The 16,032-nt window shown below is 51.0% G+C and overlaps 2 protein-coding genes across 2 annotated transcripts; one reads left to right on the forward strand and one right to left on the reverse strand.

Annotated features, from left to right (window-relative positions):
* The first annotated feature begins 242 nt into the window (after window positions 1-242).
* On the forward strand, window positions 243-11,831 carry VARS2 (valyl-tRNA synthetase 2, mitochondrial). Its single transcript, XM_016120711.2, is given in 31 exon segments — window positions 243-324; window positions 671-898; window positions 1,043-1,124; window positions 1,211-1,311; window positions 1,556-1,677; window positions 1,783-1,849; window positions 1,948-2,045; window positions 2,662-2,743; window positions 2,911-3,030; window positions 3,471-3,582; window positions 4,613-4,701; window positions 5,191-5,281; window positions 5,500-5,627; window positions 5,745-5,848; window positions 6,090-6,171; window positions 6,470-6,546; window positions 6,636-6,711; window positions 6,989-7,094; window positions 7,263-7,333; window positions 7,444-7,569; window positions 7,771-7,875; window positions 8,023-8,091; window positions 8,216-8,294; window positions 8,404-8,531; window positions 8,659-8,811; window positions 9,668-9,874; window positions 10,652-10,763; window positions 10,919-11,094; window positions 11,243-11,371; window positions 11,478-11,552; window positions 11,554-11,831. Coding segments are annotated over 30 exon segments (3,249 nt in total). The 5' UTR covers window positions 243-324; window positions 671-697; the 3' UTR covers window positions 11,635-11,831.
* A 901-nt stretch (window positions 11,832-12,732) lies between these two features.
* Window positions 12,733-15,705, reverse strand: SFTA2 (surfactant associated 2). The gene is made up of 3 exons (XM_016120640.2): window positions 15,585-15,705; window positions 15,255-15,343; window positions 12,733-15,109 (listed from the first exon to the last, which is right to left on the reverse strand). The coding sequence occupies exons 1-3, from the start codon at window positions 15,643-15,645 to the stop codon at window positions 15,023-15,025; spliced, it is 237 nt and encodes a 78-aa protein (XP_015976126.1). The 5' UTR covers window positions 15,646-15,705; the 3' UTR covers window positions 12,733-15,022.
* Window positions 15,706-16,032: the final 327 nt, after the last annotated feature.

Genomic DNA, 16,032 nt, shown 5'->3' on the forward strand with positions numbered 1-16,032 from the left:
CGTGCGGCCGGCCAAGGCCCTGCCTCTCTGGCGGCGGCGGCCATTGGGCTGGGAGGAGGACGAGGACGAGGAGGAGGAGGAGGAGGGGGTGGGGCCGGGCCGAGCAGCCACTGCGCATGCACCCAGCTGGGGCCCTTCCTCCTTGCGCCGGGCGGATCGCGGGGACGGTTTCAGGTCGGGTTACTGGTGTCGCCGCTGGGCACCCTGGGATAGCAGCGTGCTCTCCGGGTTGGCGCGCGTCAGGGCGGCCTCCGGAGGGTGGGAGTTGGTGAGGGGTCCGGGCTCACGCGGTTGGACGCGCGGGCGGCTTCTGGACAGGCCGAGGTCGCGGTGACTCTGGCGAGACTTAGTGGCTTTCGGGCGCGTTCATGTCGGTCATCTTCTGGAATCCCTGAGTTCTTTACTCTTCCGTGTGTTAGCGGTCTCCCCCATGTCGCACTTGTATAGTTTGAGAGCTAGAAACCCTGACCTTTTCCCAGAAGATCCCTGTTTTTCGTGGCTGCAGGATCCTGGTACTGTCGACACCGTGTATTCTTAGTTCTAACGGAGAAAGGGTTGTGTGGCAAAGGATAGAATAACCGGCTAGTGCTAGTAGGAGGCAGGTCATAAAAAATAGGCTGTGACTTTTTCACTCCCATATCCCCTAATGTGCTTTGTCTATCTGGAACAGATCTTGGCCCCTTTCCATGCACTCCTGATGCTGCATTTGCCTCTGACCTCTTTTCGACAACCACTTTGTGAGCTGAGGTACTCATGGGGCCTTCCCAGGTCCCATCCCTTTTCTGCCCAGTCAGAGGTGCGTGGATCCCCCATCTTCCGGAGGAACCGTGAAGCCAAACAGAAACGCCTGCAAGAGAAGCAGGAGGCGCTGGAGGCTGGGTTAGCCCGGAAGAGCAAGGTTAGGGGTCACACAACTTATCCTTGGGTCTCTGAGAAGACTTGGGAGGGTGCTGGAGGAGGCACTGGCTGGATTCCAGATGCCTGGGGTATGCTGGGAACTGCATTGCTCCCCCCTCCCTACTTTTTTGGTCTCTCCCCTCAGTCACCTGCAGAATCCAGTAAGACCTGGACTCCTAAAGAAATAGTGTTGTATGAAATCCCCACAGAACTTGGTGAAAAGAAAGGTAACTAGGAAATTCGTTCCCCATTTGGTCTGCTGAAATGCAGAATGAGGTTTAGGAGTTAGTGGCGTTCTCCTCTGCTTCCACAGATGTCTCTCAGCCCCTGCCTCCTGCTTACAGCCCCCGATTTGTTGAGGCTGCCTGGTACCCTTGGTGGGTGAGAGAGGGCTTCTTCAAACCAGAATATCAGGTTAGTGCCTGGCAGGGAGGGGTACTAAACAGACCCAGGACAGTGTGGCCCGTGAACTTGGTGGACACAACTGAGCCTCAGAGCTTGTCTCCTGCCAAAGCATTCTCTCTCGGCTGGGTTTCCCTTTCTCTGTTTGCAGGACAGTTCTTCCCTGCAGTTCTTTCTGTCTTGGAGACACCAGAGGGTGCTATTGCCCCAGGTAACATCCAGTTTTCTTTTGCTCTTTGACTTTGCTCCTTTCTAGACCAGGCTACCCCAGGCCACAGGGGAGACCTTTTCCATGTGTATCCCACCTCCGAATGTCACTGGCTCCCTGCACATTGGGCATGCACTGACGGTGGCCATCCAGGATGCTCTCGTGCGCTGGTGAGGGGAATGGGGCAGCTTGGGTTCTTGGAGAAGTAGAAAGTGGGGGAAGGAGTAAGGATAAACATCTAAGCTTGGGTTCCTGTGAATGTGTTTCTGTTGCAGGCACCGGATGCGTGGGGATCAGGTGCTCTGGGTCCCTGGCTCAGATCATGCGGGAATTGCTACCCAAGTATGTTTTTTGCCAGTTTTCCTTTTCTTGGGTGAAAGACTTTTTCTCTCCAAAAGCGACCCGATTCTTTGTTCATTTGCCCCTTCATCTTACTGTAGGCTGTGGTGGAAAAACAGCTGTGGAAGGAACGAGGAGTGAGGAGACATGAACTGAACAGGGAAGACTTCCTCAGGGAGGTGTGGAAGTGGAAGGAGGAGTGAGTATGCATATAGAGGGGCCGAGATTGCAGGTTTGGGTTCTCACTTCCTAGGCACTCTCCTAACTTGTAGTAGCTCTTCCCATTCAGCCCTAACTTTCCTAACTAACTTCCAGGGAATTAATTTCTGGAGCCTCTTAGCATTTGGTGGGGTCTCCAAGCTGTATGGGTGTGTGTGTGTTATACATGAAGATGTGTATACTTATGTGTGTATGTGCAGATACACACACACACACGCACACACACACATATTTCCCATCTCCACTTATTTCATTTTCCCTTGACTAGATTTCATAATCTCTTCTACTCAACCATTCCTTCCTTCCATCTGCTTAAAATTACCCTCATTCAGGTCTGTTATCACGTGCTATCTTCTCTGTAAAGCTTCTTTAGATTTCCCACAAATCAGTTGCCCCTTTCTCTGTTACTGTAGAACTTTGTTTCTTGTAATGTCAAGAAGGGTCCACAATGGTTTTGTGAGTGTGTTTCTATTAACTTCTAGAGGCTAAATCAATGCCATACTTACTCCAGCCCCCAGCGTTACTGGGGTGTCACTGGGCCTGGTAATTGTTGGTGCTCAGGACTTGTTTGCTGACAGAAGTTTCTTTTGACACAGGAAAGGTGGAGAGATCTGTGGGCAGCTCCGAGCTCTAGGGGCCTCCCTGGACTGGGACCGAGAGTGTTTTACTATGGATGCCGTGAGTGTTCTATGCCTGGTTCCTGTGGGTGTCGGGGAGGTGTTTAGAGATCTGCGCAGGGAGGTTGCTTTGTGTGCTGGAGGTAGCAGGGTGGGAGTGCCTGGGTCCCTGAGTAAGGTGATGGGCTGAGAAGGGGCTGTTGGATGTGGACACCCTGGCCATTCTAGGGTGCCACAGTGGCTGTGACGGAAGCTTTCGTGCGACTCCACAAGGCAGGGTTGTTATACCGGGACCGGCAGCTTGTCAACTGGTCATGTGCTTTACGATCAGCCATCTCGGATATTGAGGTGAGGCAGAGAAAGAGAAGCAGGTTTGTAAGAGTTCTGAGGCAGGTAAAAGCTCAGAGTCTGGAGCCAGACTGCCTGGATTCACATCCCAGTCCTCTTACCTACCAGCTGTAGGACTTCTGACAGTTTATTACCCTTTGTAAGCCTCAATTTCCCTAATTTGTAAACTAGGGTTGATGGGAATGCCTGCATCTTGGGGGTGTTTTGAGAATGAAATGAGAACTCATGGAAGGTGTTCAGCACAATACCTGTGTGTGGTTTTAAGTGCTCAGTGACTATTTACTGTAACTGAGTACACAAGAATTAGGTGAGGACAGAGGGAAGTGGCTCCTGAATGGGAGGTGGCATTTGGATAGATAGGCTGCAGGTAGGCGGGAAGTCTGGATGTGAGCGTTGCAGAAAGGGGCTGCTCTCAGACCCTGCTTCTTCCATGCCTCCAGGTAGAGAGTCGGTCCCTGCCTGGCCGCACAGAGCTTCGACTGCCTGGCTGTCCTGCCCCCGTGTCTTTTGGCCTCCTCATTTCTGTGGCCTTCCCTGTGGATGGAGAGCCTGGTGAGGGTCGTCCTCGGAAGGGTCGCCCACTGATTTCTGCTTCCCCTATTTTCTTGAGCCAATGTTGGGCTGATGGGAGGGAACTCACCAGCATATTTCCTACATAACCTAGTGGGAGGGGCATAAGGAACCTTGGTAGAGTTTTCGTTCTTGTGGGCCATGTAAGAAAAGTGCACATGATCACTGCTCTTTGGGAGCTTAGTGTAATTCTACAGTAGGTCGCTATCTTTGAAAGGGACAAAATATCAGTTTTAAAGTGTGGTTTGAACAGTAAGTGTTCTGAAGAGTTCAGAGAAGGAGAAGATAATTGAGCTGGTGCAGTCAGAGGATGTTTCTTGTAGGAGGAGCTGGTGCTAGCCCCCAAAGAATGCATTGCGGTTGTGATTAGGGCACCAAGAACCCCCAGTGTCCTCTGGGCACTAAACAAGGATTCTAGTTGCCTTTATTAATGCCATATCCCTTTCTCCGATACAAGTTGCCAAGGAATTCCTTAGTATCAGACAGCCTTCCACAACCCTCCCTCCCCACAACCCCTGACAACTACTGATCTTTTTTACTGTCTCCATAGTTTTACTTTTTCCAGAATGACATATAATTAGGATCATACAATGTGTAGCCATGTCAGATTGGCTCTTTTCCTTTGGTAACATGCATTTAAGGTCCCTCCATGTCTTTTCATGGCTTCATAGCTCATTTCTTTTTAGCACTGAATACTATTCCATTGTCTGAATGGACCACAGGTTATTTATCCATTCACCTACTGAAGGACATCTTACTTGTTTCCAAGTTGTGGGCATTATGGTGGGGGGGGGGCGGGGAGGGAACAAAACAAAACAAAAAAAACCCCAGGCTCCTATATAGACTCTGGTCCTAATTTAGTCTAGTTATTTCTGGGGGGGCTACTCAGCCTTGACTGCTCCCTCACACCCTCCCCTTTCCAGTTCTCCTGGCTTTAGCTATGTCTCAGGTGAGGGATGAGGATGACAACTAGCTATATGATTAGTTATATGTGATTGAACTTTGTCTTCAGACACAGAGGTTGTGGTAGGAACCACGAGGCCAGAGACGCTGCCTGGAGACGTGGCTGTGGCTGTTCATCCCGATGATGCCCGATACACAGTAATATTCAGTGTTCCCTGCCCCCAGCCTTCTTACCCACAGCTTTCTCTTCCCTTCCTTTTAGGACGGCAGCTCCTTCTCTCCTGCCGCCACTTAAGACTTAGTTTAGCTCAGCTCTCTAATGGCTCTGAATCTGCTCCCTTCTTTTTTTGACATTGCACTTTTTCTCTAGCTCAGGAGTTGAGAAAGTAGGGCCCGTGGGCTAGATCCACACCTCTGACTGTTTTTGTCTGTGCCAAACTCACTGGCTTATGCTCCTGCTGTATGGTTACTTCTGTCACAGTGGCAGATGGAGTAATTATGGAGAGACTGCATTACCTTCTTGGCCTGCAAAGCCTAAAATTTTCACACTCCAGCCCCTTAAGAAAATGTTTGCTGACCCCTGTTGTGGCTCTTTACCTGTTTTTTATTCCCAAGGTTCTCATGCCCCACCTAGACCTTTCTACCCCACATGCGTGCATGTCCTTGATCCCTCTCCCTTCCCTTTAGCACCTACATGGGCGACAGCTTCGTCACCCCTTAACAGGACAGCTTCTTCCTCTCATCACAGATTCTGCTGTCCAGCCACATGTGGGCACAGGTGTGTGGAGGTCAGGGGAAGGAGAGAAAGGTGGGGTGCTGGGGGTAAACCAGGAGGAGAAAGAAAGTAGAGGAGGGAAATCATATGGAATGGTCTGAATGGGTAGTGGGGAAAGAAAAGGAGGCACAGAGAAGGAGGCAGAGGACAGGGTGGTGTGGGCAGTGATGGTATATGCGGAGAAACAAAATTCAGTGCTCATGGTGGCTCTGCTCCCCCAGGGGCGGTGAAGGTGACTCCAGCTCACAGCCTTGCTGATGCTGAGCTGGGGGCCCGACATGGCTTGAACTCCCTGAGTGTCATTGCGGAGGATGGGACCATGACCTCCCTCTGTGGAGACTGGCTGCAGGTGGTACAAGCCTCTGTTACCCCATCCTTTGGGGGCACCCTCTGGTCCTCCTCCCCTCTCCCACTTTCTTATTTTTCTAGAGGCTTTTCACATTTACCATTGCCACTTTTCCCCCAGGGCCTTCACCGATTTGTGGCCCGGGAAAAGATTATGTCTGCACTGAGGGAGCGGGGCCTGTTCCGGGGCCTCCAGAACCACCCCATGGTGCTGCGCATTTGCAGGTAACCACATTTTAACTCCTTTACTTAGGCCACCCCCAGGAGGGAATGGACGAAACTTGAGTGACAGTGGGATGGGCTCTGTACCCCTTACAGTAGAATGTTATGCTAGAATAGTTCTGTGTCAGTTTTGTTTGCTGCTGTGTCCTGAGTACTGTGAGCCTGGCATGTAGTAGGGTTCCATGTCCTGGAGGGAGAGGCACAGGGCTGGAGGAGCAGTGGACTCACCCCACCTCCTTTTCAGCCGTTCTGGGGACGTGGTAGAATACCTACTAAAGAGCCAATGGTTTGTCCGCACCCGGGAGATGGGAGACCGAGCTGCCCAGGTGAGGCCTCACTGCGAGGATGTCCTGGGGCCTGGGCATGGGGAGCTCCCTGAGAACTGGAATGAAGAAACAGGCAGGCTGGATGCCCTCCTGCCTCACAGACTTATCTAGCTGTGGCAATGGACAGGATGGCTTTGAGAAGGAGGCAAGGTGTGTCCTCACTCAGATTCAGAATCTTCTTAGAAGTTTTGGGAGGTCACTTCTGACCTTAAGAACAACCTCAGAGGCCACCTGTATCATCCAGGGAGTGATGTGGGTGCAAGAAGGGAAGCCCTATCTAAAGACCCTCTTTCTCTAGGCTGTACAGTCGGGGGCCCTAGAGCTCAGCCCGTCCTTCCACCAGAAGAACTGGCAGCACTGGTTCTCCCACATTGGGTAAGGGAGCGGGGTGCTCTCATGGAGATGGTAGCAGGGACCTCATTGCTCATGCTGAAAATTCACTCCTGCTCTCCTGCTCCTGGCAGGGACTGGTGTGTCTCCCGGCAGCTGTGGTGGGGCCATCGGATTCCAGCTTACCTGGTTGTAGAGGATCCTGTGAAGGTTTGTAGGAGGAAGTACACGAGAGGGCCGGGCAAGGAAAGAACCTTAGCACAGGAGTCAGAGGACCTTCAGTGCTGTCTCAACTTCCTGCCTTTCCTGGGTTTTGAGCCTTAGTCCTATACCCTACTGCCCAATGGCTTGGGGGTTGAGGAGGCTGGCAGGCCTGACGTTCTTCATCTCACTGCCAGAGGGCCCCATAAAAGACGGAGGCTCAGTAAGGTTTCCCACCTGTCAGGTGTTCTTCCTCACAACCCCCCACCCCTTACTTGTTCCCTAGGGCGACAGGGAGGACTGTTGGGTGGTTGGGCGGACAGAGGCCGAGGCTAGAGAAGCAGCAGCAGAACTGACAGGGAGACCAGGGGCAGAGCTGACCCTTGAGAGGGGTGAGTGCCTGAGCCGTGGAGGGCTGGGGAGGGCGCCTGGGTCTTGGAGAGGTAGGGTTGGGAAAGTCAGGGTGGGGATTGGGCTGGAAAGGTGGGCAGCAGTAGGTTGAGGTTCTAGAAGCTGAGGTTGAGGTTGCAGTCATCTCCTTTTCCTATTCTGTTTCCCAGACCCCGATGTCCTGGACACATGGTTCTCTTCAGCTCTTTTCCCCTTTTCTGCCCTGGGCTGGCCCCAAGAGGTGAGGTGCATTAAGAGGAAGAGAGTGAAGGTGGAGTTGATGGAGATGCTTGGGCCCCTTGAGAATCTCGAGGAGATGAAGTCCAGGGCCTCTTATCTTTTTCCTCCTAGACTTCAGATTTCACTCGTTTCTACCCTCTGTCGCTTTTGGAAACTGGCAGTGACCTCCTCCTGTTCTGGGTAGGCCGCATGGTCATGTTGGGGACCCAGCTCACAGGGCAGCTCCCCTTCAGCAAGGTAACAGCCCTTCAGGGTCCTGTCCCTCTCGAACTCTACAGTTTTTCCAAACCTTGTCCTACTATGGTGTTTTCCATGTTCCCGATTCCTATTTCCTGATTCACTTCCCACGGTTACCTTTAAAGCACAGGGGCCAGAGATCCCAAGGGACCCTTCGAGAAAGGCCCCAAGCCTCCTCTGCTTACCCATCTATGCCCCTAGGTGCTGCTTCACTCCATGGTTCGGGACAGGCAGGGCCGGAAGATGAGCAAGTCCCTGGGGAATGTGCTGGACCCACGGGACATCATCACTGGGGTGGAGCTGCAGGTCAGGATGAAGAGCTGGGCAGGGGATAGGGTTTGTGGAGGAGAGGAAGGGAACCTGAGGCTAGGAGCCTGGAAGGGTGCTGGGGGGAAGTGGGTGGGATCCTTGTAGGGGGAGGGTCTTGGACTGAGGCTCGGGAATACTTCCCAGGTGCTACAGGAAAAGCTGAGGGATGGAAACTTGGACCCCGAAGAGTTGGCGATCGCGGCTGCAGCGCAGGTGTGTCCCCAGCGTCTGCCGTATCTGGCCTCTAGCTCACAGCCACTGGTTTCCTCTGCAATCCAGGTTTCTGGCCCTGCAGCCTCAGAGGCATCTGCCAGCCTTCCTCTCCCTCTGGTTACAGAAAAACGACTTCCCTCATGGGATTCCTGAATGTGGGACAGATGCCTTGAGATTTGCCCTGTGTTCCCATGGGGCCCTGGGTAAGCCCTGACGAGGAGTTGTTGGGGCGCACAGAGGGGCTGGCAGGGCTGAGGACTCCTTGTGCCATCACTGTGTACCTGTACATTCCCTCCTTTCCTGCCCTCGCAGGGGGCGACTTACACTTGTCTGTCTCTGAAGTCCTGAGCTCTCGACATTTCTGCAACAAGATCTGGAATGCCCTGCGCTTTATCCTTAATGTCTTAGGGAAGAAATTCGTACCCCGACCTGCAGAGGAGGTAAGGAAAGAAGAGGTGCTTGGGACTGGGGTAGTCTTATGTCTGAGGTAGAAGGTGGCATCTAGGAGGAAAGGCAGAAGAGTGGGAGTCGAGCTGTCCTCATCCTGCAGCCCCTTTCTGCCCATAGCTGTCCCCCTCATTCCCCATGGATGCTTGGATCCTGAGCCGCCTGGCCCGCACTGCCCATGAGTGTGAGCGAGGCTTTCTCACCCGAGAGCTCTCGCTTGTTGCCCACGCTCTGCACCACTTCTGGCTCCACAACCTCTGTGATGTCTACTTGGTAAGTGAGGCTGAGGCCAAGAGCAGCATTGCCCTCCTACAGACCCGCTTCTTGTCCCAATCCAGATTGGGTTCCCTGGTAGAGAGCTCTGAGCTAGGTTCCCGATTGTCCCCTCAGTTAGGACAGGACAGAAAGATGGATGAGCCAAGGGAATCCCAGTTCCCCTCTTCCCTGGAACTGGTCTAGTCATTGTTCCCTGCCTGTCACCTGGGAAGAGAGGAGGTAGGGAGACCTCTGGAAAACAGTCTGACAAAGCAGGGCGAGGAGGCAGATGGAACTTCTTTCTCAGTCTCTCCGATTGCTGAGTTTGGGCCCTGGGTAGGCTGGGAGCAGTGAACTGACAGGGAGGAAGTGTAGTGGTCTTTAGACCAGGGATTCTCACACTCGATTCTATGTGAGAATCACCAGGAGAGAGAGCTGGTTAATCACCAGTGCTGGCCCCACCCCGCACCCACAGAGCCCTCATTCACCAGGTTGGGGGTAGGGTGGCGAAAATTTCATTTGTTCGAGGTGATGCTTGCTAGTTCAGGACTGCTGTTCTAGATCACTATTTCTCATTTTTTTTTTTTTTTTTTAGTTTCTCAAAAGTTTAAAAAAAATCTTTGTCTCTTTGATAAGTAAACAACTCAATGCTTTTTTTTTTCTAAACTGTACAACCTTCCTGAAAATTTTATTCCCTAACCACCTCTGAGAATTCTTACTCTAGATTTCCCCTTTTCACGGGACAGCTGATGGTGTCGGAGATGCTGCGCACCTCTTATCCACAGCGTTCCTACCTGGTAGAGCAGTGAGTGTGTAGAGGAAGGCAGGGTCACAGCCCAACCCCTTCCCTCTGACATGTAGGCTTCTTCCCTAGGAGGCCTCGAAGCCTGTGCTGTCGCACTCGCCCTGCCCCCCTGGGCCTCCTCAGGTCCTTTTCTCCTGCGCTGATGTGGGTCTCCGCCTCCTTGCCCCACTGATGCCTTTCCTGGCTGAAGAGCTCTGGCAGAGGCTGCCCCACAGACCTGGTGGTCCCCCAGCCCCCAGCATCTCTGTTGCCCCCTACCCCAGTGCCCAGAGCTTGGTGAGTCACACATCCCTGGTGTCTTAGAGTGGGACTACTGGTGAAGGGTTGGGGAGCAGCCTTCCAAAAGGGTTTGCTGCTGTGGGGTCATTGACAATAGTGGTTTGTACTTTACTATAGGGTGTGCTAATACTGCAGCGCTGTCTTGGGGGCCAGTATTAGCACAATGGACAAGAGCAGAACTCCTTATAGACTGATACTTGCTAGCTGTGTGACTTCCTCAGTTTCCCCTATCTTTATTTGTATTTAATTTTTAATTTCTAATTAACTTTTATTTTTTCTTAAAAAATTTTTAAATTTATTTTTTAAATATAATTTTTTAATATTTCCCCATCTTTAAACCAGGGATAGCAATAGTCCATGTCACAGTTGTGATGAAGATTAGATGTTGGTAATGGGATATCCCAAAAGTCTCAGTGCAGTTTTAAGCTTTAATAACTTGAATAGGATAAATGTAGCAAACTTAGGCTAAAGATCATTTTAAATCTTAACTAAATTTCTTTGTTACTTAGCTTTGAGTTTTGAATAATTTTATTTTTGATTGTTTGCCGTCTTCAATCAGAGCAACCAAACAGACATAAACCACTAATCATCTAAGACCTTAGATGATTCCCCAGGTTTTACTGTGTTTTTGAGGTGGTGAATTTTGTGTATGGTGGAAAGGACAGATCCCACTGCCCTGAGGAGATGGGGGTGGGTGGGTGGAGGATAGGGCCAGGAGAAGTTGATGTAAGTCTCCCAGGAGCCTGCTGGTCAACCCTGGGTCCCCATCTCCAGGAGCACTGGCACCAGCCCGAGCTGGAGCAGCATTTCTCCCGGGTCCAAGAGGCTGTGCAGGTGCTGAGGGCTCTCCGAGCTTCCTACCAGCTCACCAAGGCCCGGCCCCGAGGTGAGGCATGTGCTGGGTGCCTGAATCTCTTTAGGAGCGGGCTGGCAGGGCACAGGGGAAAACCCTATGGGCAGAGCCCAGAGTTAGGAGGTGCAGAATGGGAAGGGAGGCAGGATCTCAGGACTTGACCCTAACGGATTCCATGTCCTCTCCAGTGCTGCTGCAGAGCTCAGAGCCTGGAGAGCAGGGCCTGTTCGAAGCGTTCCTGGAGCCCCTGGGCACCCTGGGCCATTGTGGGGCCGTGGGCTTCTTACCCCAAGGCGCAGCAGCTCCCTCTGGCTGGGTCCAGGCCACACTCAATGATACCACTCAGATCTACATGGAGCTACAGGTGCCCAGAGGAGTTTGGAGGGGGAGGGAGGGTCAAAAAAGGATGTTGGGAGGAGGGCAAGGAGCAAGTTCTATGAAAGTGAGGCACGGTCTTAACATGGGGTGGAAGGAGGTGCTGGGCAGGCTGCAGATGTCTCTCTGTTCTGCAGGGCCTGGTGGACCCCCAAACCCATCTACCTCTGCTAGCTTCCCGAAGACTAAAGTTGCAGAAACAGCTTGACAACCTTGAAGCCAGGACCCCATCAGAGGGAGAGGCGGAGACTCAGAGGCAGCAGAGGGTGAGGCTGGGGGAGGCTGCCTAGGAAGTCCGTCTCCCTGAGGGAACATGGACTAGACAGGTGGGGCCTCATACATGGATCCTTACCAGCTTCTCTCTTTGTCCAGCTTTCTTCCCTCCAACTGGAATTGTCAAAACTGGACAGGGCAGTCTCTCACCTCCGGCAGCTGATGGACATGTCTCCCAACCCCAGGGAATCCTGAGCTCTCACTCCCCATCCCTGGGTTTTCCTCCCTCCCACACCTGCCTTTGAGGACAAACTGATTCAGCAGCATTTGGCTCGGTGGGCCTTGGAGACCATGTGAGCCACCTCCCTCATTTTATAAATGAAGAAATAGACTGGTTTGGTCAGAGTGACTGGATCACCTGAGATGCTCACAGTCCTGTTCCAGCTTCCCTCATGTGTAGTCCCTCCTGGAAGTTTAGGAATGAAGAAATTCAAATAAACTTTTAAAATCTTAGACATGTCCACCTGTGGTTCTTTAATCCTTCTTTTCCCTAGTGGTGATTTTCTTGTCTTGTAGTTGTTCCCTGAGACTCTGGAAAAGGAGACCTGTCTCTTAGCTCTTAGCCTCAGGCTTGGGCCCCAGTGGGAGTGTGGGTACTGGGAGGTACATGCCTCATGAGAGGCAAAAGGAGCTTTCTAGAAGGACCTTGCACAGTAGGCAGTGTTCTACCTACTTCCCGGACTTCCTGACAATGCCACGACTTCTATAGGTCCTTCCTTCTCTGCTTCTTACCAACAGAAGCTTCCCTGCTCCTTGGCCTTATCCTCAGGGGTGCCAATAGGATCAGGGACTTCCTCCAAGCCTGAGGTGCTGCAGAGTATGCTGGGGATTGAGTGCCCCTTCCCCTTTCTGTATACCTGAGACCAGAGTGCCAAAGACACACTGCCCAACCCCTGACCGAGGTATATGCAAATGCACAGATGCCCACCTACCTACCCCAAACACTTTGTCTCATCTCAGTGGAATTCAGGGGCCTGACCTTTCTACGCCCAAATTCCATTCTGTTCAGCAGCTCTGAGTAGCTATTTATGGCAGGCCTGTCAGGGGCTGGGGCCTCCCTGGTGCCATTTAATCCACCAGAGAGCTTCAGAGGTGAGTATTCTCTTCATTTTAGGGATTAAATATGCCCAGAGTTTAAAAGTTGTTTGTCTAAAGTATCAACAGATTCAACCCAATAAATTACATGCAGGTTAGTTCTGGCTGCTGTAACCAAGCTTTAGATTGGCTAAGTGGATATCTGGGAGCAGTGTTCCAGGTAGAGGTAAGAGCCAGAGCAAAACTAAGATGGGAGTGTGCCTGGAGTACTCAGAGTAGCAAGGAGGCAGGAAAATGTTAAAAGGGAGTGGGCCTCCATTATTGCAGAGCCCTGCACTACTTCTGCCCAGCAAAAGAAAGGCCTATCTCATCTAAGCCACTATTATATCTGAAGGGGGAGGAGTGGGAAGTGAATTTGGGCATTAGCAATGGGGTAGAGGGTTGGGAAGGCTCAAGGCAGATTATCTGGGTTTGTGCTGTCCAAAATGGTAGCCATTTGACTATATAAAGTAATTAAATATTTGTTTCCTCAGTTACACTTGCCACTTTTCAAGTGTTTATAGCTGCATGTGGCTAGTGGTTACCATATTGCTCAGCACAGATTCTAAAACATTTCTGTCATGGAAAATTCTATGGGAAAGTACTGATCTAGGTAGGACCTTGTAAGCCATTCTCAGGACTTTATTCCTTCTGAAATGGTAGCTCTTTTCCTTTCAGATATTACCAGGAAGTTGTATAATTACTTTCTACTTGCATCCAGTTAGAAAGAACCTAATCACATGCCCATTCCTACTTGTAAAGGAGTTGGAAAATGGAATGATCCAGATACTTGGCTAAAATTTATATGACTATGTAAAAGGAGGGGAATGCTTATTAGGGAACAGTTCACCGTCTCCGCCACCCTGAGGTCTAATGAACAAATGAAAAGCATTCTTTTCACTGTAATGTTATGTCTAGAGTCTGGGAAGAGAATTCTTTGAGAAAAGAACCTGGAAATGATAGTCCAGTAATCCCTGGTTCTGGGATTTAGGAACCAGGCTCAAGAGCAGTTAGCTGTCTGCTCCTCCAGACTTTTAGAAATTCAGATACCTACTCCCCCAACTTTCTTGGAGTTACACACTTGACCCATGGGTGTCACTTGGCCACTGGTGCAGGCTAGGGGCAAGTCATGAAATATTGTGCTCTTTGGGGCTCTAAGCTACCCCTCCTCTGGGCTTATCGTCCCAGGACAATTATAAAGAAAACTGGAGAAATTTTGTGAGTTCTTACTTTTACTCTCTCACTTCCTGTGTTCCCCTCACTTTCAGGGATGCTCCAGAGGGAACTGTTACCTTCGCCTTGCTCCAAAGGAGTCAGGCTCTAATTTCATATGGTGGTGTTGATTGTTGGGTGGGGGTATAGTAGGAGGGCAAGGGGCTGTATTGTGGCAAACAGGAAACAACCATATCAATGGTCAAGCCTTGGGTGCATTCTTGCATTTTGAGACAGCTGGTAAGAAATCAAGATAATCTCAAGTGAGGAGTCAGATGAATACCTGCCTCAAGAAAATTAGGAGAAGAAGGGCTCTGGACTCTGATAGGATTTATGTGTTGGGACCAGGTTTCCAACTGTAACAATAATCCCTATTGCTTAAGCCTTCTTATTTGACAGGCATGGTAACAGGTGTCCTAGGTATCTTATCTGTGTAGTCCTCGCAGCAATCCTATGAAGCAGGCACTATCATTATTCTCATTGTTCAAGTGAAGATATGCAGCCTCCACAGGAATAAGAAACTCACCTAGAACTCAAGCATGGGCCTGCTAGCACCCATCCCTAGTCCTCCACCACTTAGGCCAGCTGGCCATCTTCTCACAAGCCGAACCCCTTATCTCTCATATGAGCTGCCTGCCACCCTACCTCCTACCTTGTTTGACTTGTGTGGATCCCTGACTTAGGGCACTCATGTCCTAGGGGTGTTCTGTCCACATCCCTGTCTGGGTTCTGAGCCCCCAGCCCCAAAACTTAAGCAAAGGGAGAGAAAATTAAAATTTTGCTTAAGCTAAGGTATTTGTCTGGTATCTGACCTCCCCACTGCTAATGGACCTCAGATGAGTGGCTTACCCTCTCTAAGTCCTAATTTCCTCATCTGTAAAATTGGATAATGATACCTATTATGCTACTTTTAAGATTGCTGCAAGCATTGACATGGGAAAGCGTCACACCTGGAACAAGGTAGGGATTCGGTACATGTTTTTAACCTATTCCCAGGTGTTCTGAAGATCTCACCTTGAAGTGTGCATTCATGCCCATGCCCATGTGTATGTCTGTGTGATGTGTGTGTATCCCCAGTCAAGTCCCCAGGTCCTTTCTAGGCCTTTGACACTGGTGTTGATGGAGAGAGCGTCCATCCCAGAATCCCTTTGCTTCATGAGGGAGAATTAGAGACTTGGGCATCTGATTCCTTTTTTCTGCCAGCCCTCTTCTCATGAACCCACAAAGTCATTAAATTCAGCATATTTACTGCCACTCAGTGGGGTGAAGGCTTGCTGGAAGATGGCGCCAGGGCACCCCCCTGTACCTGGGGAGGGGCGTCAAATGCCCAATCCAGGGGTCACAGGCTTCAACTGCTCTCAGACTTTGCAGGTGACGTGGTGTGGGAATCCTTCCTGATAAAGGGTTACGTTGGTCCCTGACGGGAGGTGGAGAAGAAGGCAGAGCTGGGGGAAAGAAAGGGTTAGAGGGTGAAGTCTAAGATGGCTCTCACACCCAGAGACTGTCAGGTGCCAACAGAGAGGCCCAAAACAACTCAGAAACACACTTTGAGTTCACACAGGCCCATCCTTTCCCCTCCAAAAGAACTACCTTCTTGAGCAATTCCAGGAAGCCGGAATCATAGGAGGAATTTGCCAGAAAGAAATCTTTCAGCTTCAGCTGCAAAGTCATTCCTGGCCCTAAGGATCAAAAAATACTGCTTAAGACCCAGATATCAGGGCTGAATTCCCTGGGAGATGTGGGCACCCCCACCTCCCCGTACCCCAGGCCAACCTGAGTTCTTCCCTAACAATGCCCTTCCAGACCCTCTTGAGGCAGGGGTCCTGAACCCTTGAGAACTCAGGACTGAGGTGTCTCCATCTCTCTCGCTCCCCTTCTTGGCCTCTTCTTGCTATGAAGACCCTTGCATCCAGCCCTCACCTCTTCCGTGTGAATTGCCAAGGAGGGTCAGGAGGAGGATGAGGGGCAGCTTGGTCTCCATTGTGGCCACCTTACTTCTTGAATGAATAGAAAAGAAGTCTGAAGTCCCTGCCAGCCTCTCCTTACCAGTCCTGCTTTTCTATAGCCACTCAGTCCTTAGCATAGGTATTTGGGCAAAACTGGGAGGGGGAAGCTGGGCAACTGGATTTTCCAGTTCTCCGGATATAGCTTTGAGGACCCAAGAGAGGGCCATTCATTAGGCTCTTGGGGAAAATAGTGGGTAGTACCTTTTGCTCTATCTGGTGCCCCACTCATCCCTCATAGGTGCTTGGTACTAGAGAGAAGGAACTTGAGGAGCCGTCCTTCCTGCAGGTGTCTGGGCCCCACCCAAGCCTGGGCCTCTTATACCTCTTTAGGGATTAATTATTAGCTGTAATTAATTTCCATC

Source organism: Rousettus aegyptiacus, unplaced genomic scaffold, assembly GCF_014176215.1.
Source record: "Rousettus aegyptiacus isolate mRouAeg1 unplaced genomic scaffold, mRouAeg1.p scaffold_m13_p_1, whole genome shotgun sequence".
In the NCBI taxonomy this organism is placed as follows: Eukaryota; Metazoa; Chordata; class Mammalia; order Chiroptera; family Pteropodidae; genus Rousettus; species Rousettus aegyptiacus.